This window comes from Eschrichtius robustus, chromosome 10 (genome assembly GCF_028021215.1).
Source record: "Eschrichtius robustus isolate mEscRob2 chromosome 10, mEscRob2.pri, whole genome shotgun sequence".
In the NCBI taxonomy this organism is placed as follows: domain Eukaryota; kingdom Metazoa; phylum Chordata; class Mammalia; order Artiodactyla; family Eschrichtiidae; genus Eschrichtius; species Eschrichtius robustus.
This window is the reverse complement of record NC_090833.1, coordinates 70,429,581-70,454,843: the sequence shown is the minus strand read 5'-3', so window position 1 is coordinate 70,454,843 and position 25,263 is coordinate 70,429,581. Positions and strand designations below refer to the sequence as shown.

The window sequence follows — 25,263 nt, the reverse complement described above, 5'->3', positions numbered from 1 at the left end:
ATTGACATGTATACACTACGATGTGTAAAATAGATAGCTAGGGGGAACCTGCTGTTTGGCACAGGGAGCTCAGCTCGGTGCTCTGTGATGACCTAGATGGGGGGGAGGGGGGAGGGGGGAGGGGGGGAGGGAGGTCCAAGAGGGAGGGGATATATGTAGACATATAGCTGATTCACTTCATTGTACAGCAGAAACTAACACAACATTTTAAAGCAATTATACTCCAATAAAAAAATAAATAAATAAAAGCAAAAGTAAGATTCAGCAGACTTCCCTGGCAGTCCAGCAGTTAAGACTGTGGTTCCACTGCAGCGGGCGTGGGTTTGATCCCTGCTCAGGGAACTAGGATCCCACATGCCGCGCGCGGCCAAAAAAAAAAAAAGTAAGACTCAGCACTTAAAATATAGATTAAACTACCCCCACAAAGCAAAATAAAACAAAACGCAAAGCTTGCCACATTATAACATAAGTAGTAAAATTTGCAAATATAGCAATTATCACAAGATAATAAATACTAATTATTACAAATTAAAATGAAATTTCTTTCTATCAAAACTACAGTTTCTTATTGATAAAAATCTGCCAAAATGACTCAATATATTTTTTAACGGAAGCAGACAAAAAAGTTTTTGAGTAAATATTTACAAGATTGAGGCCACTAACAAGTGCAGTCAGCCCTCCATATACATGGGTTCAACCACTACAGGTTGAAAATATTTGAAAAACAAATTCCAGAAAGTTCCAAAAAGCAAAGCTTGAGTTTGCCATGTGCCAGCAACTATTTATAGCATTTACATTGTATTAAGTATTATAAGTAATCCAGAGGTGATTTAAAGTATATGGCGGGGCTTCCCTGGTGGCACAGTGGTTAAGAATCCGCCTGCCAATGCAGGGGACACGGGTTTGAGCCCTGGTCCGGGAAGATCCCACATGCCACGGAGCAACTAAACCTGTGCGCCACAACTACTGAGCCTGAGCTCTAGAGCCCGCGAGCCACAACTACTGAAGCCCGTGCGCCTAGAGCCTGTGCTCTGCAACAAGAGAAGCCACCACAATGAGAAGCCTGCGCCCCGCAACAAAGAGTAGCCCCCGCTCACTGCAACTAGAGACAGCCCGCGTGCAGCAGCGAAGACCCAGTGCAGCCAAAAATTAAATAAATGAATAAATAAATAAATTAAAAATAAAATAAAACACATTTAAAAAAATTTAAAAAAAAAGTATATGGGAGATGTATGTAGGTTATATGCAAATACTATACCATCTTATATAAGGAACTTGAAGATCCACGGTATCCGTGGAGGTCCTGGAACCTCTCCTCCTTGGGTACTGAGGGAGGACTGTAGATGAGACATAGTGTTGAAGACTAAGTCTCCTTTTCAACTTCCTGAGTCTTCTGATGAGCTTATTAATACAAAGAAAGCATTTACTGATTTTCACATCTTAACTTCCAGTATGACAATGTCCCAGGCAACAGCAGTTGTGTACTTTCCTTCTCAGATCGACCCTGGTACTTTGTGTTTACTTTTGGGGTTTTTTTTGTCTTTTTTGTTTTTGGGTTTTTTTGGCCACGTCCAGCGGCTTGTGGGATCAGGGATTGACTCTGAGTCACAGCAGTAAAAGCGCCGAGTCCTAACCACTGGACCACCAGGGAATTCCCTGAGCCTGGTACTTTGGAAGGAGTTCTTCAAAGTCTGGCTGGAGTCCTCATTGCTCAGAAAGTCTTTCCATCTCCATTTTCTGCACCAAACAGGCCTCCGAAAATTCTAGCTGCTGATCAGTCCAATGAGGATTATCATCCCTTTTTGCTGAAAAAGTTGAAGATCTGCTAGATTACTGCATGGAGAAAGAGGTGGCCTGAGCTATTTGGAACTGGCTGCTCCTGGAGGAACCTGAAAACCTCCTTGTCCTTCAGGCAGGAAAACAAGAAAGATTCTTCCATTAGGTGCAGAACTTGTGAGGGTCTCCTGCTTTGGCAGGCCGTGGTTCGGGGCCGGTCACAGCTAAGGGTGCAGACAGGGCTGGAGAACATCATCCTGGGTGTCATCAGTGAGGAGGGTGGCAGGCCCCGGTAAGCTTGGTGATGCAGGTGTCTGGCTGTGGGAGCCTGTATCCAGCTGCTCTGAGTACCTGCCTGCAAATGAGATTCTTAAATAGTGCAAGGTTGTCAATTCTGTACTTATGCCAATGTTGTTTCCAAGTTTTTCCAATTTCTCTTCAAGTTATTGGCAACAGATAATGTCGCAACTTCAATGCTTCTTTTGTTTATTACACTGGAAATTAAACACATTCATGGAAAAGGACAGAGTATAAATCCAATAGGATATACTCATCCAAATGAGACGCAAGGTTGAAATAAAAATCTGAGTCTCAATCTGTGTCTTTTTAAATTCTAATAAGAGTACTTAGACATTTGATATTTTACTGTATGTTCATGCTTTGTAATGCACCAAAATACAACTAGCCTGCCTCTCTCCATTTCCCCTTTAAGGGGTTAAGACATTAGATTTGAATTCCTCTACATGACTTTACAGGAGTCATAGCTCATGTTTCCAGACATAGTCTATGGATAAGAGTGGCATAAATGTTAACACCAAGGGCTAATTCATACCATTCTCTTCCTTCTGTCACCAAAAGTGTGTTCACCACATATATATGTGACAACGCGCTTGGCAATGTGGATTCCAGGAAAGTAAGGCAGGGATGGTGACTGCCCTCCAGGGAGTAGGGAAGACAGACTTCAGAGGCAGGATTAGGATGAGGGAAGCACCACGTGCTCAGTGCAGCTGAGGGCCAGTGCTCAGAGCTGATGAAGAGGAGGGCCTGGGAGCAGCAGAAAGCTCCACTCTGACAAAGGTCTGTGGCTTCTGAATTTAAAAGACATCAGATTTTGATTTCCTCTTCTAAAAAACTGAGACAACTCAAGTAGTTGTCACACAGGCAAATGTAAAGATTAAATGAAGTTTGCAAATTATAGTCTGAGAATCTGAATTTAGCAAACATAGCTGCCTTTAGCATTAATGTGACATATAGTAACTTGTAGAGTCCATGATCAGTCCCGCCAAGAGAGGCTTTGACTGCCGCTCCCTTAACACTGTCAGGGGGCTGCGTGTTGAGGCCCCAAATGCAAACTGCAGGAGAGGGGTTGCCTTCTGGACTGTGAGGGAGCAAAGCCCAAGTTTCCAGGCTTAGAACAGTGCCTGGTATATTAAGGAGAGGAATCCTACAGCACTTGAAACATTTGCAGAGAACCAGCATCGAGGAAAAATGGCTGCTCTGTGAATAGTATAAATGAGATAAACAGTCCCTTCCCTCATCTTCAGTCTCAGACCACCTCTGGTGATATTATTTTAAGACAAAGGTGTTTTTAAATGTTATGGGGACCAGGAAATGGGTTATAAAATGTAGATGGGGCAGAGGGTGACGAGAAATGGGACATTCCTATATTTTTAGCTATAGAAGATCACAACATTACTTCGAAAGCTATCTCCTGGCTATCTGGGTAAAGAAGGGGAGGACTTCCCTCAAGCACGGAATGTAAGAAGGCACCAAATCTAAGTGATCAAGATAAGTAATATTTTAAGGCAATATATAAAAATGAAAATGCCACAACATACATGCTAAAGAAAATATCAAAATTTTAAATAAAGACAGAAATGACCCTGCATTTGGATGACGCTGACAGCCTTACAGAGGAAGGCTTCACGTTGCCAGTGAAATTTGGGTAATTTCTGTTTAGTCTATAAAACTCTTACCAAAGAAAATGAGAAGATCAGACCTGGTAAATGTCCTCAACCGCTTGTACAGGACACTAATAACTCTTCTTTCTACACTACAGTCAAGCTGGAGTCCTGAGAAACGACTCGAGTTAAATAAAAATTATTTAAGACTGTCACAGAGTCACAAGAAATTGTCAAACACTGCAGTTCTCTCAAACAAGTAAAGAAGTAGTCTTGAAAATATTAATGAGTTTGCTTCCATTAAAGCTAGGAAAGTAAAATTATATTAAATTCTTGTTTTAGTATAAAGAAACTATAGTTTAAATAGTTTAATAAAATGCTGTGTTTTAATACTCATGTATTTTAATATCCTACCTTCAATATTTAAATATTTTCAGAAAATATTTTAAAATATAAAAAAATCTAAAATATTTAATTTAAGCAATATAAATTTAAAAATATAAAAAATAAAATGCTGTGAGTTTTCTAATGTTCCTACTTTTCAGTTATTCAGTACTTCCTCCCCCACGTTAACGCTGTATCCTTGAAAGACACCATTAAGTCCCAGAGCATCTACAGGGGCGCTCAGCTCCCGCGTCCTCGGCCCGGTGGTGGCCGCGCTCCGACTCACCCCCAGGGCGTCCCCACCCCGTCCGGGCGTCCCATCACCGCCGCGTTCCCCTTTCTCTGAGCCGTTAGCACAGCTCCAGAAACGAGCCCGAATCTGTAAAATCGGCCCCAACTCGCTTCCCAGCTTCAAACCCCTCAGAAAACGGCTTCTTTCCCCAAAATGGCCTCGCTCAAGTTTCTGTGCGAAAATAAAGCACAAAACTCAGGGGAAAGCCCGAAAATGCAAGGTTCCAGCTTCCAACCAGACAAAAATGTCGCTGGCGCGGCCGCGACAAGGCTCCCACTTGAGAACTCAGCATCGCGAAGACAAAAGTTTTTTCGCACTATTAAATCAGTATAAAATTGCTCCGTGAGGATGCAACTCACTTTCTCTCGCGCTGCCCAAACCGCGGAAACTGCAAATTCTCAGAAGTCAGCGTTTCCCTAGCCGAACCGATCAAAAGACATCCGGCGGCCTCTTGCCGCCGCCTAGAGAAGCGCGCTGTCCCGGGTTCCAGGGAAGGAACCTTCCCGCTAATTGTTTAGTGGTGCCCGCGCGCCCCCTCGCGGCCAGCTGGTGAATCACTGAAATTCTCAATGGCCCAGATCTATTTGCTAGCGGCAGGATACTCTGCTCCATCCCTGCTTGCCCTCTTGGCTGGAACTTGCCTTGGATCCATAGCCTACAGAACAGGGAACTCTTCATACTTTTGAGACAGATGAAGAAGATCCCGTTTCAGTCATGCCTAGAGACAGAACCGACTTCAAATTTCCTTGGAAAAGAGGGAATATCACAGAAATCCTGACGACTCAAGGCACCGGCTACCACCATCTGATGCTCCAGCAGATGGTAACTTCTTCAACACGGAGGAAAGCCAAGCTGCTTGGAACAACACCCTACTCCGTAAACTACTCTCTAGCCTTGATCACACCTTGGAACTACTGCATAAGCAGGTGGAAAATGACAATCTGGATTGTCCGTATTTGGGAATTGTCCCGAAATACTTCCAAAGAATCCATCTCTATCTGAAGGAAAAGGAATACAGCCCCTGTGCCTGGGAGGTTATCAGAGGAGAAATTAAAGTGTTCCTTTCTCTCATGTAATAATTCTCCAATTACTGTCAACAAATAAAGAAGAAAGGTACACCTGTGACACTTCTAATCAAATGATTATTGTTTGTTTAGTCCTCCAAAGGTACCTCCACTCATATTTCTGCACATGCTGAAAACTATCTGAAGTGAGTATCACGAGTTTACAAAAATATATTTACAAAGAAGAACACAATCTATTTTCTTAAACAGGTAATTTTACAACGTGCTTTCTAAAATCTGTTTAACTTCTTGGAGGGTATTTGGGTTCCCAACTATGATGTTTATTTTAAAATGGAAAGGTTGTTAGCATAGTATGCTGTTCAAGACATTTGTCAGTTAATTTCATGCTAGCTGCTGTAACAGAGAAACAGAAAGATGTCAGTAATTGGGTCATAATAGAAATTTATCTTTCCATCTTTAAGAGAAAAATGCAGGCATTCCTAATCAGATGAATTTTCTAGTTGGTTTCCGCTAAACAGTGATGTAGGGACATGGGTGCCCTCTATTGTGTGGCGTTGCTCTATTCAACGTGTGATTTCCAATTTGTGGTGTTTGAGTCTATTCCACTCAGTGGTAAAGGAAAAAGTATGGGGATTACATGGGATGTTTTCAAGGGCCAAGACATTATAGGGCAATATCACCTCTGCTCACATTAGTTGGCCTGAATTTATTATCATGGGAATCTAAGTGCAAAGAAGTTGGGAAGTTATTGGGTGACTAATGGAAGAGGAGATAAGTTCAATGAATAAGACTACTTTTCATTTTTATACTATGTGTACTAATGACATTCTAGAGAAAAGAAACCAAAACAATGTTCTTGCTTACACTCACATTATAAAAAAAATTTGACTTGGGGTCTGATTCCACAATTTCAACTTAGGTATGATGACATGGATGTCACTCATTAGAGTTCACAGCGTGACTGACTCTTTGAAAGAAGCATTCAAGTTGATTCCCAAAGGCATAGACTAACAAGGAAAATATTCCTAAGTGTAGACACAAGTTGTTTCCTTTTTACCTGAGGGAGACAAGAAAAGTAGGGCCACGTAGCTCCTTGCAAGTACTTGAGGATGACTGAACTGAAAGTGGAGCGTGGGTCTTCCATTTATGTCCAGGCCTGTGATTCTCATCCTTATCTTCTAAATACTGAAAATGCGAACTTGAAGAAAATAGTGCTGCGAAGAGTCTTTTAAAAAATACCTCATACAATATTCCATTGTAACTTCCCGTGTAGAACCACAAAGAATTTTAAAGTATCTGTAGATTATTGTCCTCTCACATCGTATCTATCAAATGTATCTATCAAATATATGATTGAGCTCCTGAAATGATAGGGACTGGACTAGCTGTCTAGGAAACGGGGTTGGGTAAGATGGTGTCTCTCCCTTTAGGTATTTTACACACTCCTGGAAGGTATTCTGAGGATACAATAGGTCAGAACATGTCTTACTATTTGGGCATCTTCAACAAAATAGCATAGCCTGGGTAGTTTGTAAAGAGCAGAAATTACTCACAGTTCCAGAGTCTGGAAATCCAAGATCTGGGTGTCAGCATGGTCCAGTTCTGGTGAAAGCCTGCTTCCAGGTCACACACTGTTCACTTCTCCTTGTATCTTCACGTGGCAGAGACTGGGGGATTTATCTGAGACCTCTTTTAAAAGGGCACTAATTCCAATTGTGAGGCCTCCATCTTCATGACCTAATCACCTCCCAAAGGGCCCACCACCTAACACCATCACTTTAATGAATCTCGTGGGGTACCAAACCTTAAGAACATAAAGGTCTTTAAAGGCTACACGCCTGTCATGTAGAAGTAAGAATATATTCATGCTGAGTAAATAAAGATGAAAGGGCAGGTTAGCAGGAAAGAAGAGCAGACCAAGGACTCAGAATCCAAACTCATGGTTTTGGACCTGAAGTCATGCTTTAATTAGTATGGGCCAAATTTTGGAAATCAAACTGAAAGGAGCCCACTCTCCCATGGAATGGAACGAAGATACAGGATGCAACAGAACATTCATCATTCTTTGTGAAGAGTCTCCAAAGATTCTCAGGAGAAATGTAGTAATTGCCACATCAATAAAGATCAACTGGGGCTTCCCTGGTGGCGCAGTGGTTGAGAATCTCCCTGCTAATGCAGGGGATACGGGTTCGAGCCCTGGTCTGGGAAGATCCCACATGCCGCGGAGCAATTGGGCCCGTGAGCCACAACTGCTGAGCCTGCGCGTCTGGAGCCTGTGCCCCGCAACGGGAGGGGCCGCGAAGGTGAGAGGCCCGCACACCACGATGAAGAGTGGCCCCCGCACCACGATGAAGAGTGGCCCCCGCTTGCCGCAACTAGAGAAAGCCCTCGCATGAAACGAAGACCCAACACAGCTAAAAATAAAAATAAATAAATAAAAATGGATGGCTAACGTTCTTAAGATAATAATGTTCCTAAACAGTCTTTAAAAAAAAATAAAGATCCACTAAGGAGTAATATGTGTCTGGTTACTGTGAGCTGTGAGATTCAGGGAGAGTCTGAGTTCAGATAGGTGGCTCTGTATATGACACCAGGCTAGTTCTTAACCTAGTAGAGGGCAAATTAGAGATGAGGCCATCCTCATGAGTTTAATATAGTGCCAGGAAAAGGCTGAAAATTGTGCTGCAACTTAAATCCCCAGAGCCATATGCACCTTAAAGGAAACATAATCCTAGTGGTTTTAGCAATAAACTCAGTAGGCATGACTGATACCAGTAAGGGAAGAGTGGAAATATTAGCCATTGTCGATTATAATCCCAGCAAATATGGCCCTGATGAAGCAAAATAGCTTGGTCATTTGCAAATGCCTTCCAGTAGGAGGAGAAAATCTAAGAAACTGCTTTAGTTAAAATTACCTGTTGAGTGATTACACGGGGCCTGGTGCCGATGATACCACAGAGAATAAGTCAGAGTCCAGTTACTACAGAGCTGATTTGCCAAAGATGGGCACATACCTATTGTTTGAAGATGGGAATGTAGAGGGCTGAAGCAACATAACTTTCACTGCAAAATAAAAAGTATTAAAGATTGGAGCTGAAAGTTAATTCTTTCCACAACATAATCAATATTTATTCAGTTCTAAATTAATTATGACGATGGTTTCCTTTTGTTTGAAAAGGACAGACTTGGATTGGCACCTCTGAAAGTCCTTAGGGAAATTTGAAATTTAATGCAAAAATAGAGAGAAAGATTCAAATTGATGATGACTGCTAAATCATGCATTCTCACTGGGGATGATAACTGCTTCCATGTGTGCAAACATTAGTTTTTAGGGGTATGACAAATTTTGCTATTACAATGCTGTGGCACTCCAAAGCTTAACCCTATACAACAAAATCTTATTCCTTAGTATTCATTTTTGTCTTTGGGTTTTCTTGTGTATCATACATACAAGAAGCGTTGACACTGAGTTCATGGAAGATAAACAAAACGCATACACGATCAGTGCTCCACACTATGGTGGCTTGATGGCTCATTGGAGGACTTTCTCTCCATCATTTGCTTGATCTCAAAGTAATATTGTGAGAGGTGGCCTTTACTTACTTCTGAGCTCCCATTGGCTGTCTTGTGGTTGTTGCTTATGTTTGAGTCTCAGTGTGATTTGCGCTATGGGAATTAAATACAAATAGAAAATTGTATTTGTATATTAAATACAAAAAGGGTTATATTTTATCATTTAATTCTACTGAAGTTGTTCAACACATCCATAATTACGGCAAGTGCTTAACAGAAAAAAATGCTGACAATATCTAGATGAATATCTAGCATCAGTGAAATTAAAAATAATTTTCTGAAAAAAATTATTTTATGATAGGAAGCAAAATTAAAAGTTAAGTACCTAAAAATAAATATTAAGAAAATAATTTTAAAATTTCAATGATTTTGAGCAGTTTTCAATGATTTTTAAGTATATCTATACCTTGGTAGTACTATAAAGTTTATAAATTTTATTTAAATATGTAGTTTGCTACATTCCTGTTTATATAAGTAAATACAGTAATTAAAAGTCACTCTGAAAACTTAGTTGTAAAGTTAAATTAAAATTCAATAGCTTAACAATCAGTGTGATACACCACATCAACAAATTGAAGAATAAAAACCATATGATCATCTCAATAGATACAGAAAAATCTTTTGACAAAATTCAACACCCATTTATGAAGAAAACTCTCCAGAAAGTGGGCATAGAGGGAACCTACCTCAACATAATAAAGACCATATACAACAAACCCACAGCAAAACATCATTCTCAATGGTGAAAAACTGAAAGCGTTTCCTCTAAGATCAGGAACAAGACAAGGATGTCCACTCTCACCACTATTATTCAACATAACCTTGGAAGTCCTAGCCACAGCAATCAGAGAAGAAAAAGATAGAAAAGGAATCCAAATTGGAAAAGAAGTAAAACTGTCACGGTTTGCAGATGACATGATACTATACAGAGAAAATCCTAAAGATGCTACTAGAAAACTACTAGAGCTCATCAATGAATTTGGTAAAGTTGCAGGATACAAACTTAATACACAGAAATCTCTTGCATTCCTATACACTAACAATGAAAGATCAGAAAGAGAAATCAAGAAAACAATCCCATTTACCATCAGATCAAAAACAATAAAACACCTAGGAATAAACCTACCTAAGGAGGCAGAAGATCTGTACTCAGAAAACTATAAGACACTGATGAAAGAAATCAAAGATGACACAAACAGGACTTCCCTGGTGGTGCATTGGTTAAGAATCCGCCTAACAATGCAGGGGACAGGGGTTCGAGCCCTAGTCTGGGAAGATCCCACATGCCGTGCAGCAACTAAGCCCATGCACCACAACTACTGAGCCTGCATGCCACAACTACTGAAGCCCATGTGCCTAGAGCCTGTGCGCTGCAGTGAGAGAAGCCACCGCAATGAGAATCCTGCACACTGCACCGAAGAGTAGCCCCTGCTCGCTGCAACTACAGAAAGCCCGCGCACAGCAACAAAGACCCAATGCAGCCAAAAATAAATAAATAAATAAACAAACAAATAAATAAAGATGACACAAACAGATGGAGAGATGTATTGATACCATATTCTTGGATTGGAAGAATCAATATTGTGAAAATGACTCTACTACCCAAAGCAATCTACAGATTCAATGCAATCCCTATCAAATTACCAATGGCATTTATCACAGAGTTAGAACAAAAAATTTTACAATTTATATGGAAACACAAAAGACCATGAAAAGCTAAGCAATATTGAGAAAGAAAAACGCAGCTGGAGGAATCAGGCTCCCTGACTTCAGACTGCACTACAAAGTTATAGTAATCAAAACCATACGGTACTGGCCCCAAAACAGAAATATAGATCAATGGAACAGGATAGAAAGTCCAGAGGTAAACTCATGCACCTATGGTCACCTAATCTATGACAAAGGAGGCAAGAATATACAATGGAGAAAAGATAGTCTCTTTAATAAGTGGTGCTGGGAAAACTGGACAGCTACATGTAAAAGAATGAAATTAGAACACTCCCTATCACCATACCCAAAGATAAACTCAAAATGGATTAAAGACCTAAATGTAAGACCAGACACTATAAAACTCTTAGAGGAAAACATAGGCAGAACACTCTATGACATAAATCACAGCAAGATCCTTTTTGACCCACCTCCTAGAGAAATGGAAATAAAAACAGAAATAAACAAATGGGACCTAATTAAACTTAAAAGCTTTTACACAGCAAAGGAAATCATAAACGAAATGAAAAGACCACCCTCAGAATGGGAGAAAATATTTGCGAACGAGGCAACTGACAAGGGATTAATCTCCACAATATACAAACAGCTCATGCAGCTCAATATCAAAAAAACAAACAACCCAATCAAAAAATGGGTGGAAGGAACTTCCCTGGTGGTGCAGTGGCTAAGAATCTGCCTGCCAATTCAGGGGACACGGGTTCAATCCCTGGTCCGGGAAGATCCCACATGTCGTGGAGCAACTAAGCCCGTGAGCCACAACTACTGAGCCTGCATGCCACAACTACGGAAGCCTGTGTACCTAGATCCCATGCTCCACAACAAGAGAAACCACTGCAATGAGAAGACCGCACACAGCAATGAAGAATAGCCCCCGCTCACTGCAACTAGAGAAAGCCAGCGCACAGCAACAAAGACCCAACACAGCCAAAAAATAAATTAATTAATTAAATAAATTTATATTTTAAAAAAGCTTTAAAAAAATGGGCAGAATATCTAAATAGACATTTCTCCAAAGAAGATATGCAGATGGCCAAAGAGCACATGATGCTCAGCATCACTAATTATTAGAGAAACGCAAATCAAAACTACAATGAAGTATCACTTCACACTGGTCAGAATGGCCATCATCAAAAAACCTACAATAAATGCTGGAGAGGGTGTGGAGAAAAGGGAACCCTCTTGCACTGTTGGTGGGAATGTAAATTGATACAGCCACTATGGAGAACAGTATGGAGGTTCCTTAAAAAACTAAAAATAGGAACTTCCCTGGTGGTCCAGCAGTTAAGACTCCGCGCTCCCAATGCAGGCAGCCCGGGTTCAATCCCTGGTCAGGGAACTAGATCCTGCATGCCACAACTAAGAGCCTGCATGCCGCAACAAAAAGATCTCGCATGCTGCAACTAAAGATCCCACATGCTGCAACTAAGACCTGGCTCAGCCAAATAAATAAATAATTTTAAAAAACCCTAAAAATAGAACTACCATATGACCCAGCAATCCCACTCCTGGGCACATACCCGAAGAAAACCATAATTCAAAAAGATACATGCACCCAATGTTCATAGCAGCACTATCTACAATAGCCAGGAACTGGAAGCAACCTAAATGTCCATCAACAGATGAATGGATAAAGAAGATGTGGTACATATATACAGTGGAATATTAGCCATAAAAAGGAACAAAATTGTGCCATTGGCAGAGATGTGGATGGACCTAGAGACTGTCATACAGAGTGAAGTAAGTCAGAAAGAAAAAAACAAATATTGTATAATATCGCTCATATGTGGATCTAGAAAAATGGTACAGACGAACTTATTTGCAAAGTAGAAATAGAGACACAGATGTAGAGAACAAACTTATGGATACCAAGGTGGGAAAAGTGGGGTAGGATGAATTGGGAGATTGGGATGGATATATATACACTACTATGTATAAAATAGATAACTAATGAGAACCTACTGTATAGCACAGGGAGCTCTACTCAGTGATCTGTGGTGACCTAAATGGGAAGGATACCCAAAAAAGAGAGGATATATGTATACATATAACTGATTCACTTTGCTGTACAGCAGAAACTAACACAACAAGGTAAAGCAACTATACTCCAATAAAAAGTAATAAAAAAATAGAGAAAAAAGGGAAGAAAAGATACATGCACCCCAATGTTCATTGCAGCACTATTTACAATAGCCAGGACATGGAAGCAACCTAAATGTCCATTGACAGAGGAATGGATAAAGAAGATGTAGTACATATATATAATGGAATATTATTTAGCCATAAAAAAGAATGAAATAATGCCATTTGCAGCAACATGGATGGACCTAGAGATGGTCATACCAAGTGAAGTAAGTCAGACAGAGAAAGACAAATATCATATGATATAGCTTATATGTGGAATCTAAAAAAAGGGTACAAATGAACTTATCTACAAAACAGAAACAGAGTGACAGATGTAGAAAACAAACTTATGGTTACCAGAGGGTAAGGGGGGGAGGGATAAACTGGGAGATTGGGATTGACATATACACACTACTATATACAAAATAGATAAATAATAAGGATCTACTTTGTAGCACAGGGAACTCTACTCAATACTCTATAATGACCTATATGGGAAAAGAATCTAAAAAAGAGTGGATATATGTATATGTATAACTGATTCACTTTGCTGTACACCTGAAACTAACACAACACTTTAAACCAACTCTACTCCAATAAAAATTTTTTTAAAATTCAATAGCTTTAAAACATTTTGTCATTCTTAACCCTGCAGTGAATACAAAGAGTAAGCTTTGCACTTTTTATATGTACAGAGTAGAGATATCCATGGAGTACATAAATACATACACAGGACATATGTGTTATCAAAATTTCATGTTGGGGGGACAATTAGGAAAAACTATCTAAGAAGGCTCTGTGGGCAGGGGCAGAGGCAATAATGGAAAAAAATATTTGTGAAACACTGCCCTAACCCATTTGGAGAGTGCAAAATGAAAAGCAAAAACAGAAGTAGAAAGTAACAAGAAATATTCAGAAAATGGAAATGAATATGTCCCTATTTAAGACCCAGGCCTGAAGGAAGGTCTTCAGAGAACCTAGAGAGCAGGGTTCACAGAGTCCCCACCTCAGCCAGGCCAGCAGCATCTGCAAGGTCCCCGATGGCCCCAACCTTGTCCTTACTCCTGGCCCTGCTGCTGCTCAGCTGCAACTCCAGCTGCTCTCTGGGCTGCGACCTGCCTCAGACCCACAGCCTGGCTAACACGAGGGCCCTGATGCTCCTGCAACAAATGAGGAGAATCTCCCCCTTCTCCTGCCTGAAGGACAGAAATGACTTTGGATTCCCCCAGGAGGCGTTTGGAGGCAACCAGTTCCAGAAGGCTCAAGCCATCGCTGTCGTCCATGAGACGATCCAGCAGACCTTCCGGCTCTTCAGCACGGAGGGCTCGGCTGCCGCTTGGGATGAGACCCTCCTGGACAAGTTCTGCACTGCACTTTCTCAGCAGCTCACTGACCTGCAAGCCTGTGTGATGCAGGAGGCGGGGCTGGAAGGGACTCCCCTGCTGAAGGAGGACTCCATCCTGGCTGTGAGGAAATACTTCCACAGAATCACTGTCTATCTGCAAGAGAAGAAATACAGCCCTTGTGCCTGGGAGATTGTCAGAGCAGAAGTCATGAGATCCTTCTCTTCATCAACAAACTTGCAAGAAAGACTCAGGGGGAAGGAGTGACACACACCTGCTTCAACACGGAAATGATTCTCACTGCCTAACAAGACCACACTTCCACCTGTGCTGCCATGTCAAAGACTCTCATTTCTGCTCTCATCACGCCCTGAATTGAATTAATTTGTCAAGTGTTTTCAGGAATATTAAGCAACATGATGTTCTACTCTACAGGCACTAGTCCCTCATAGATGCCTACGCTGATCTATCTACTTACTTATCTACTTATTTATTTATCTATTTTAATATTTATTTCAATATTTATAAAGATTTAAATTATTTTTATTTACATAATATTATGTGCATGTATACACTGTGGTTAAGAGAAAAAATATATACTTTGTATTAACTCAGTTTATGAGTTTTCTTTGTTCATTAAATTCTTACTATAGAAAACTTCATTTGTTTATTCTTTAAAAAAGAAACACCAAGCCTGAATGTGCAAAATGATTAAAGAATGTGCTACAATTCCTTGACCATCATTACGATTCTCACATTAGAAATAAAAATAGACTTCCTCTAGCCAGGTTCTGTGTTGCCCTCAGGACACAGACATGAACATAACTAATCCAATCTTGCTTTTTATAACTTTGATATTTTTTTTAAGGAGAGTAACCTAAAAACAATAATTAATTCATAATTCAATTAAATTTTATTACTTATTTTTAAAATAGTCCTGATTTGTAGTAGAAATGAATATCAGTTAGGTTGAATGCTACAATGAGTGGGGAGAAAAATGGAATTCCCCCAGTAGAAGGTGGATCAAGCCATGTGAGGATACAAAAATAAAAGTAGTAGATATTACCTATAGCTAACTAGTAGACACTTCAGTGCACAATGTCCATTGGATACTGGAGATGGCAATTTACAAGCAATCCCATGAAGTGTAAAGCATGGAACTGAAGAAGTGATCAAATGCGAGGAGAGTATAGAATGAGAAAAGGACTTAAAATTGAGTCCTATGACCTTAACCTTAAAAGGGAGGGAACACCACAAAGGAAGCAGACATGGAATGGCCATATGTTAACAGGACGAGAGAGAATGGTGAGAAGACCGTGTTTGAAAAGACTGAAACTGCTTAGAAGACTCAAAGCATTCATGAAAACGTAGATGGAAAATGCTCCCTACATTGGGAAAAGAGATGGCATTGGCCACTTAGTGAGAGCTTGTTTGGTAGACTTAATCAGCAGAAGGTGAAGAGAAGGTGGAAGGATGAGTAAGAGAAGTTAATGACAATATACACAGAAAACAGGTTTGAGATATCTGCCATCTGAATTGGAGGAAAGAAAGGAGGTCCTACGCAAGGCTGGGACCTAGAGTAGAAGGTGGATCATTTTACTCTCTGCATGGTTTTCCCTTTCTTAAACATTTTTGCCTCAGAAGAGATTTCATGGATTTGATGTACTGTAACTCATAATCATGTTTAATATTTTATTTACTTTAAAACATGACATATTTAATTATTCACAAGGATAATTTATCATCATTTTGATTAACATTATATTGATTGTCAGTAAGCTGCTCTGTAGATTGAAATCATCCACTACATGGGAAACAGATGGAACTGACCTTACTGAGAGCTGATTTGGTGGAATTAATCAGCAGAAACCATACTGGAGTAGGTGGAAGAGTGACAAGAGAAGAACTCCCATTGTCATTGTTTTACCAGGGGAGTCACTTTACTTCTTTCACTCTCATCATAGTCAGGTTTGTATCTGTTTTCATTTTACTTCAGTGCATCAAATGCAATGACGCTTTCCAAGAAAGTTGAATGGAGAAGGAAATTGGTGATGTATTGAACATTATGGAAAATCATGGTACAGGCCCTTTATGTTTCCGTTTTTACTTTCCTATTAAGCTACTAAACTCAAAATGAAACAGAAAGTAATTCAGTAGTAGCAAGACAACCCTTGTCCAGAAAAATATGAACTGAAAAAGAACGTATAACATTACAAAGTCTCTGACACCAGGAAAGCAAAGAAGGCTAATTTTATCTAGCATCCTATGCCCTACATTTTCACTGCCCTACATCTTCATTGTGAGATGGAGAATGATGAACCAAGAGGCTCAGTAGAAATCTACTGAATCATCTAATGATGGTTATTAATTACTTCAATATAAGGTTCTGATGCAAGGTGAACAGAAGCTTCTGATGGGAGGTCTGATGGAAAATCTAAGAATACTCTGTTAATAATTATTTGGAGTAATTGTTATGAACTCTGTGCTAATGATACAATGGAGAACAAGATGCAGACCTGTCTCCTATGGTGGTTATTTGCCAAACAGGTCTAATAAATCTATTTTCAAGAAAACCAATCCCGGACTTCCCTGGTGATGCAGTGGTTAAGAATCCACCTGCCACTGTAGGGCACACGGTTCGAGCCCTGGTCCGGGAAGATCCCACATGCTGCGGAGCAACTAAGCCCGTGTGCCACAACTACTGAGCCTCCGCTCTAGAGCCTGCGTGCCACAATTACTGAAGCCTGTGCACCTAGAGCCTGTTCTCCGCAACAAGAGAAGCCACCGCTATGAGAAGCCCTCGCACCGCAAAGAAGAGTAGCCCCCGCTCACCGCAACTAAAGAAAGCCCACGCACAGCAACGAAGACCCAAGGCAGCCAAACATAAAGAAATAAATTAATTAATTTTAAAAAAAAAAGAAGAAGACCAATCCTGAAGGATAAGCCAGCTTAGCTGATATGGAAAATAAAGAGGGCAGAAACAGAGCCCAGGACTAGAAGTAAACACAGCCAACCTCTTAGAAAGATAAATGTAAATCCTCATCTAATGGTCAATTTACCTCAGTTCCTTTTATTCTGTACATCAAGTTCAACTTTTAAAGAAACTTACCATACTAAAAAGTGAAAAACACAGTTTGAAGTGATAGAGCAAATATCAGAAACAGACTCAGATACAGTAGAAATTTAGGAATTATCAGACCAGGAGTTCAAAATAACAGTGATTAAAGTGTGAAAGGCTCTAATGTATTCACCTATTTTATTCTTCTACTTTATCTCAGTCAAACTATGTATGGTATTTAAAATACTTTTGCTTGTATAATATCACATTGAACTTTATAATGTATTCAAATATAATAAAATATGCTTACCTTTATCTTTTTTCAAATTATTTTCTTGTTTAATTTATGAAACTCTTCCCCAGATGACAGCTTGGATTTGTTTATTCTTATAAAAAGAAATAGCTTAAATTCTCAAAGCATACTGAAAAATGGATGATGAATTCTTTTTTTTTTTTTTTGCTGTGTTGGACCTTTGTTGGTAGGCACGGGCTTTCTCTAGTTACGGCGAGCGGGGGCTACTCTTTGCTGCGGTGCACGGGCTTCTCATTGCAGTGGCTTCTCTTGTTGCGGAGCATGGGCTCTTGGCACGCAGGCTTCAGTAGTTGTGGCGAGTGGGCTCCGTAGTTGCAGTGTGCGGGTTCTAGGGTGCACGGGCTTCAGTAGTTGTGGCTCGCAGGCTCAGTATTTGAGCCTTGCGGGCTGCAGAACTCAGGCTCAGTACTTGTGGCACATGGGCTTAATTGCTCCACAGCATGTGGGATCTTCCTGGACCAGGGATCAAACCCGTGTCTCCTGCATTGGCAGGCAGATTCTTAACCACTGCGCCACCAGGGAAGTCCTGTATGATGAATTCTACTCATCATTCATTTGTTTCAGTAGGTTATATTTTACAACTTCATTTTCTATATCAGATATATAATAGTTCTGCGAATAAAGAGGTGAAAAAAGCAAATGCCAAACCTCTCTTTTAGGAGAGTTCTGTTTGGAAAAGAAAGAGATATAAAAACAGTAATCATGCTAAAATTAGTTCAATTAAGTTTCCTGTTACAATGAGAGATAAAGGAAACGGGATTCTCTCACTAGCATCTGGAATGAGGCTTTTCAAGAAGGGGAAAGGCAGATGTATTCTATAAAGTGCTCTACAAACATCTAAAGACAGATTTCCCATTGGTGGATGCATATGCAGATCTGGAATCTACAACAATGTACATCATGGAGATATTAATTTGTGTTTGTTGCATATTTGAAAATCAAGATATGGTAAGGATATCATTACTTATGAGTAGGATGTAGAATGAGAAGAGGACCTAAACCTTATGAGGACCTTCAACTTTTAAGACTGAGAAAGAGAAGGAGAGGCTGCCAAGGACACAGAGATGGAGTAGCCAGTGCACTTAGGAGTCAGCCAGGGAACAGCGATCTTCAGGAAGCACTGAAGAAGGAAACCAAGGGTTTGAGAATTAAACAGGATGAAATTTAAATAATTATTTATATGTGAGATAGGATTCTGCATTGCATGTAGATTCTGCCAGGACATATGTGTGATCCTGGAGAATCACTTAACTTCCCTGAGGCTCAGTTTCCTCAAATATAAAGTAAATGAAAATATTCCTAGAGTTGCTGTGGTATTAGACAAACTGGAACACTAAAGAGCCTTTAGCAGAATATCATCCACTGAGTGAAGGCTAAACAGGTAGTGCCTATCTTCTTATTTTTTCATATAGACCTAAATGGGAATAATGAATTCTCCTCTCCCTCTCTCTGTCACTGACTGCAAAACAATGACAGCCTAAAAAACAGAATTGGGAAAAACTGTTTCATCAGTTGTATGTAATTTTATGCATAATAATATAATAATATATATCTATGCTACATACTTATGAATATATAATATAAGGTATACTATATATATAAAATTCCATATATCTATCTGCTGATTCTGATACATGGCAAAATTCCCCTTCCTCTCTGTTTTCCTGGATCCCATTCTTTCACTAAAATATCACAAGCATTCAGTCCCTCCCAGCGTAGAAATCCATAGTGTACTTTCCCCATTCACTCTGCATTAAGCTGTACTGCCCATTCATACAGCTGTTTCCTTCTCCATTAGGGTTTCTGGCTGTCAATTTCCCCTTAAGACTACAAAGCCACCAATGGAAAGCAGAAGCTGAGTGAAAGTTCTAGGTTTGTCAGAAGCTCTCATATGGCTCCACCCTCCCCGCCTGCCAAGCACTGCAGGTCCAGACTGTCCAGGCTCCCAGAGAAACACAGCGAATAGATGGCACCCTGCCCAACAATGAACAATGGTGGAGAATCCAGGAGCTCACCTGTGCCTCTATTTGCGCACTTCCACGTGCTGACTGCACTAGGAGGAACTCACCTGCTTCAGGACTCTTATTTGTTCAAAAAGCCCAAAGCGCAGGAAACATGGAGTTGAAAGGCAGCAGCAGCTTGAGAACTTGGAAGGAGAACAGAGATGTTGAAAGCGTTCACTGGAACAGCGGCAGGTCCTCAGGACATGGAAGGACACAGATGAGCTGCACTGAGGCAAGTGTTTCTCCAGAACATTCCTTTTCAGAGAAGAAAAGATTGAGGTGCGTGCGATAGCACAGAGTTCTCCCAGAAGGACGTGGCCACTAGCAGTGTCCCCAGCACTGATACCACAGCAGCCTGCAGAGTCTTGGAAGGGACGAGGGTTACTCAGTGCCAGCTGCAAACTTGTTTCGTCCTTAGGACCCAGCAAGTTATCACAGAGCAGGGAAGGATATTCCTGGGGACAATGCAATCCAAGAAACTTCATACATTCCATCATGATGCCTTTGCCCCTTTGAAAGACAAACAAAATAAAACATGCTTGAATAGAAGGGACACAGGCAGGGATTTTAATATATTTAGCAACAACTGGGGTAGAGCCTTTCCAGCAGGGCAGGTATCAGCAACATGCACACTGGAAGGTCACAATTTCTAAAAGCAACACAGAGCTAAGTGGAAATTCATTTATTAAATTTAGGCAATTTGGAAAGAGGACACTGAAGGATCAATCATCTTTCTGTTCTTTCCAGTTGGTGCATACAGCACTGAGTAGGTATTTTAAAGTCAGAAGGACATTTAAAGTACATTTAGAGGTTTGGAAACCTTCCTAAGGATTAGGGTCCTAAAACAAGCAGAAACCATTCCTATATTACTGCTAAAAACATCATTTTATTAACAAATCATTTTTTAAATAATATTTTTATTTCAATTCTTCAGTATTATCTTATGATGTTTTAATGGGCTGAGGCTAGAAATTTAAATAAAGACAACTCTACAAGGCCATGAGGATGACTCTGGAGTTCAAGCCAGACTCTCCCTGCTAAGGAGCCCATTAAAAACCTTCACTGCTTCTGTCTAGGAAGCACGTATGCTCTTTCGTCTTGGTCATACATAAGGCCTCTTCGGTACCCACATCTTAACCAATAGTTGGAACAATAAAGAGTAGAGATTCTTATTTGGACTCTATCAGTAGACAAACGGATGTCCAGTCTGGACTGTAGGTGAGAAATGGAGGTGTCTTCATTGAGAATGAGAACAGCAGGCTGACCTGAGGAGATCTCCTGGGAAATCAGTGAGGTCCTTGTCGACTGAAAACAAACCACAACATGAGAGCTGAGAGTTCATATTTTGGGGAGGACTTACTGAGGACCATAACCTGGAGGATAGCCTTTCAGTCAGCTCTGACGAACTGCCCCAAGGACGTAAGGGGGAGGTCAGTATATACTGGTGATTTTGGTGAGGTAGGTACATGTAATCAAGAACACATCTTGTTAGAAGCTTGCTGCTAGTCATGAGAAACAGATGTCTCTGTTAATGATTTTAGGGCTTTTTACATACGGAGAACATGCAAGAAATTGCGTTTATTAAATTTTCTTGGGAAATTATTTAACGACCTACTGGCCTGTTCTGTCAGTTTTCCCAGAGCACGGCATGCCTCGTTCCTCATCTCCACCCTGAACTCCTAACAGGGCGTGCTGCGGTCAGGGACTACAGTGACTAGTGACTTCATTCTTGTAGAACCGGATGGCGAGTGACTTTTTAGTTGTAATCCTGAAGAAGAAACGTCAGAGGTCATATGGCTAGAAATCGTTAGGTGCTTTTACTTTGTTCTTAAACTCACAAGAAAACTCAAGAGTTAAAAATACATAGATTCCAGAGGTCTGCTGTTGTTGGATTAATAAAGTTATTGACTGTATTTCGTTGAAGAAATCACTCATAAAATCTTAGACTTGTTCCTTCAATTGGCAGAAAAATCCACTCCTTTCTAACTGTTTAATAGGGATTTTGCCTATTTTTGCTTAGAACTTAAAGTCAGCTCAGTTGACAGACCACACCCTGTGTAGCCCTCCAAAACAAGAGACAGCAATCCTTTGGCATCTGAAGTGGAATTAAGGGTCCTTTGTCATCTCACTCTCCTCCCTCTGCTGATTTAGTTGGTTCCTAAATATCATGTTCTTTTCCACCCTTCACTTTCTTTAATGGGCTCTTTCAGACAAATCATAGAAAAGCCCCTCACTAAGGTTTGCCCTTGTATCTATGGTACGTTTGGAATAGTTCATCCGTCCAGATCGATATTTGTCTCCAGCTGTATAAGTGAGTGTGATCGAAATAGGGTTACTGAGAGGACCAAGTTAATAGAACTTAGAAAGTGGCTAGTTACTTATAAGCAAGCAATAAAATTCAGTTGTTACTTTTTTTTTTTCAACATATTCCCTACATCTCTCAGCAAAGACTCTGTCTCTCTCTCTTTTTTTTAATATTTATTTATTTATTTTGGCTGCACTGGGTCTTAGTTGCAACATGAGGGATCTTTGTTGAGGCATGCAGGATCTTTAGCTGTGGTATGTGGACTCTTAGTTGTGGCATGCATGTGGGATCTACTTCCCCAGTCAGCGATCGAACCTGGGCCCCCTGCATTGGAAGCTCAGAGTCTTACCCACTGGACCATCAGGGAAGTCCCCAGTTGCTACTTTTTAATATGACGATTACTATTATCCAGATTAAGATCAGTATCATTTGGCATCATCTAATTTCCTTCCGTTTAATCTAGTGTTCTCAAAGCACTCTTCTTATTGCCTGAGTGGATTCATCAACTAGACAGATGCTCAGCAAGGCTGATCTCCACGATCCTGCCACAGAGGGTTAGTGTTCTAGCCATTGGGTTCTGGTTGCCAGTTGCTTGTGAGCTGATCGGTGTGACTTCTTCCCTCTTTCTTCAAAAATAATCACATATTGATTAAATGAAAGAAAAATCAGGTGCCTGGTCTTGCAAAGCTGAAGGCAGTCAGTTAACCCAAGACTTGGTCTTCTTTGAGTTTCTGGCAGAAGCAGCCATTTTCCAGCCTTTCTGTTATTCATATTGGCTTTTACCCTTCCCCAACTATGTTGTATTAAATTTTGCTAACTTAGAATATGTCATTGTGTCTGTGGAAAATCACTTCCCTTCTTTCACATTCGTGACTTTCACCTTACATTAGTTTTCTTTTCACCCACAAAATAATTGTGGAATTTTACTTTATAAGAAAGTAGCAATGAGAAATAAAAAATTTAAAGCATTGAAAATGATAGAGACCGCAGCCCCTCTGCCTTTTTTACTTCCCTGTATTGCTCTTACCTCACCATGAATGAGAACTAATTAGGAGCAGCAAGACAAATTTTGCCCAATAAGTCACTAAGTGAATATAATTTATAAAAAACTTTAAAACTTTAAATGTAGAATCGCACACAAGTAGAGGAAACAAGGCTATTTCTCCCTGACATAATACCTTGGGCCTCACTGCCCTGCATTCTCAGAGGGAGACAGAGGAAGGGAGAAGCCCAGTGGCATCAACTGGCTGAATGAACAACTGAACCTCACTGGTTTCTGTGACATAAGCTTTAATGAGAGACAACACCATCACTGAATTCTCTGCCTCCAGCTCAGAAACTTTGAGTGTAACAAGTGTTCACTAGTTTTAGTAAAAGAGTTGAATAATAAAATTTGTATTTGGTAAAATAAAAATTATTTGTTTACTCAGGGTGAAATGATTAGAATTGGATGATTCCTCCACCTCCTCAGAGAAAACACACGTTTGCTCTCAGCATCTGAGGGCTGCTGACACTTCTGATACAGGTCAGGAGAAGAGGAGGTCACCACTGAGGACTAGAGTCCTTCACACAAACACTCCAGGGGCAAGGGTGAGGGTCCTGGAAGATGAATTATTTTCCCAACAATAAACAAGCCCCTCCACAGAAAGGGGATTTTAAAGTCCTCTGGATGTGGTGAGCCTGCCCTCAGGCAGGGAGTCCAGGTTAGGAAGGGGACTCTGTCACTATAGAGGAGAGGGTGTGACTAGATGTGATCTCTCCCTTGTGAGTGAGGTGTTGCTGGGAAAATACAATTCTTTTGGAATTAGGACCTCCACACCCATATTCTCTGAAAAGAACCAGTATTCCTGGTGGGAGTATTGGCCCAGCCTGTGGAGGACTAAGTCTCCAGTAAGAAAATGGTAGAAAGAAAGGGTACTAGTACTGACCTTGTGGTCCCCTGAAGCATAACCACATGGACCTGTATGAATGTGAAGGAAGAGAAACATTAAAAAGCTCATTCACTTATAATCATCAGCCTCTGCTGTGAAACCCCTCTTTGGCTTCAAAGAGCTTAATTGCCAGAGGTAGTCTAGTAAATCCCTAAAAAAGTACAGAAACCATAGGGCTGAGGAAGCCTGCCTTTCTATATAAAGTAAGGCAGTAAAAATGGAGACTAAGGTCATGGCTAAAAATTTGTTCCTGGAACAGAGAAAAGCAATATTTATGCATGAAAAGGAGAGAGAGAGAGAGAGAGAGAATGTACTTACATACCTGTAGCATTTCTGACTTTAACACAAAGACATTTCTCATTTGATTAATAAATACCCATTTGGATGGGCACATCTGAAATTATTGGGAAAAGTGCAAAATTAATGGTTTAGATTGATAACATCTTCTTAGACCACACTGAGAATACATAAATGAAACCCAAAAAAGGAAGTAAAAGTGTATAGAAGTGTTTAGAAAATGAAAATTACTGTGTTCCCTATTTAATGGCCTTGCTTAGAAAGAATGTCATCAGAGAACCTACCCCCAAGGTTCCCCCAGACGCCCGTCTCAGCCAGGCCAGCTGCAGCTTCATTTGCCCCATGGCCTTCGTGCTCTCTCTACTGACCGCCCTGGTGGTGTTCAGCTACGGCCCTGGTAGATCTCTGGGCTGCGACCTGTCTCAGAACCACGTGCGGATTAGCAGGAGGAACTTCATGCTTCTGGGCCAAATGAGGAGAATCCCCCCTCACTTCTGTCTGAAGGATAGAAAAGACTTCGGTTTCCCCCAGGACACGGTGGATGGCAGCCAGCTCCCGAAGGCCCAGGCCACCTCTGTCCGCCACGAGATGCTCCAGCAGATCTTCCGCCTCTTCCACACAGAGCGCTCCTCTGCCGCCTGGGACACCTCCCTCCTGGACAAACTCCACACTGGACTCCATCAGCAGCTGGAGGACCTGGACGCCTGCTTGGTGCAGGTGATGGGAGAGGAAGAATCTGCCCTGGCAGTGACGGGCCCTACACTGGCCGTGAAGAGGTACTTCCAGGGAATCCATCTCTACCTGAAAGAGAAGAAATACAGTGACTGTGCCTGGGAAATTGTCAGAGTGGAAATCATGAGATCCTTGTCTTCATCAACCAACTTGCAAGAAAGGATAAGAATTATGGATAGAGACCTGGGGTCACCTTGAAATATTTCTCATTGACTAAGATGCCATATCACCCTTGCACATATATGTTTGGTCATTTCAGAAGGCTCTTATTTCAACTTTAATCACAGAATTTATTGAACTAATTCAGCTGATACTTTGTCAGTAATAATACACAAGTATATGTTAAAATTCTTAAGCCCTAAGGGCATCAGTCCCTAAGATGTGACTGCCCTGATGTTATTTATTTATTGTTTACTTAATTATATTTATATTTATATATTTATTCTTATATCTTATTTATATTTTAATGTAAAAGATATTT

General features: G+C 40.6%; 2 protein-coding genes and 1 pseudogene across 2 annotated transcripts; all 3 read left to right on the top strand.

The window, feature by feature from the left end:
- The first annotated feature begins 4,922 nt into the window (after positions 1 to 4,922).
- LOC137770360 (interferon alpha-7-like) lies at positions 4,923 to 5,429 on the top strand (annotated as a pseudogene).
- Positions 5,430 to 13,840: 8,411 nt separating this feature from the next.
- On the top strand, positions 13,841 to 14,410 carry LOC137770359 (interferon alpha-1-like). Its single transcript, XM_068553008.1, has one exon. It carries the CDS (start codon positions 13,841 to 13,843, stop codon positions 14,408 to 14,410), a length of 570 nt encoding a protein of 189 aa, XP_068409109.1.
- A 9,886-nt stretch (positions 14,411 to 24,296) lies between these two features.
- On the top strand, positions 24,297 to 24,980 carry LOC137770358 (interferon omega-1-like). Its single transcript, XM_068553007.1, has one exon. The coding sequence runs from the start codon at positions 24,297 to 24,299 to the stop codon at positions 24,978 to 24,980; it is 684 nt and encodes a 227-aa protein (XP_068409108.1).
- The last annotated feature ends 283 nt before the right edge of the window (positions 24,981 to 25,263 follow it).

Coding starts and splice junctions, on each gene's coding strand:
- LOC137770359 (XM_068553008.1), top strand. CDS start 13,841: ATGGCCCCAACCTTGTCCTTACTCCTGGCCCTGCTGCTGCTCAGCTGC.
- LOC137770358 (XM_068553007.1), top strand. CDS start 24,297: ATGGCCTTGCTTAGAAAGAATGTCATCAGAGAACCTACCCCCAAGGTT.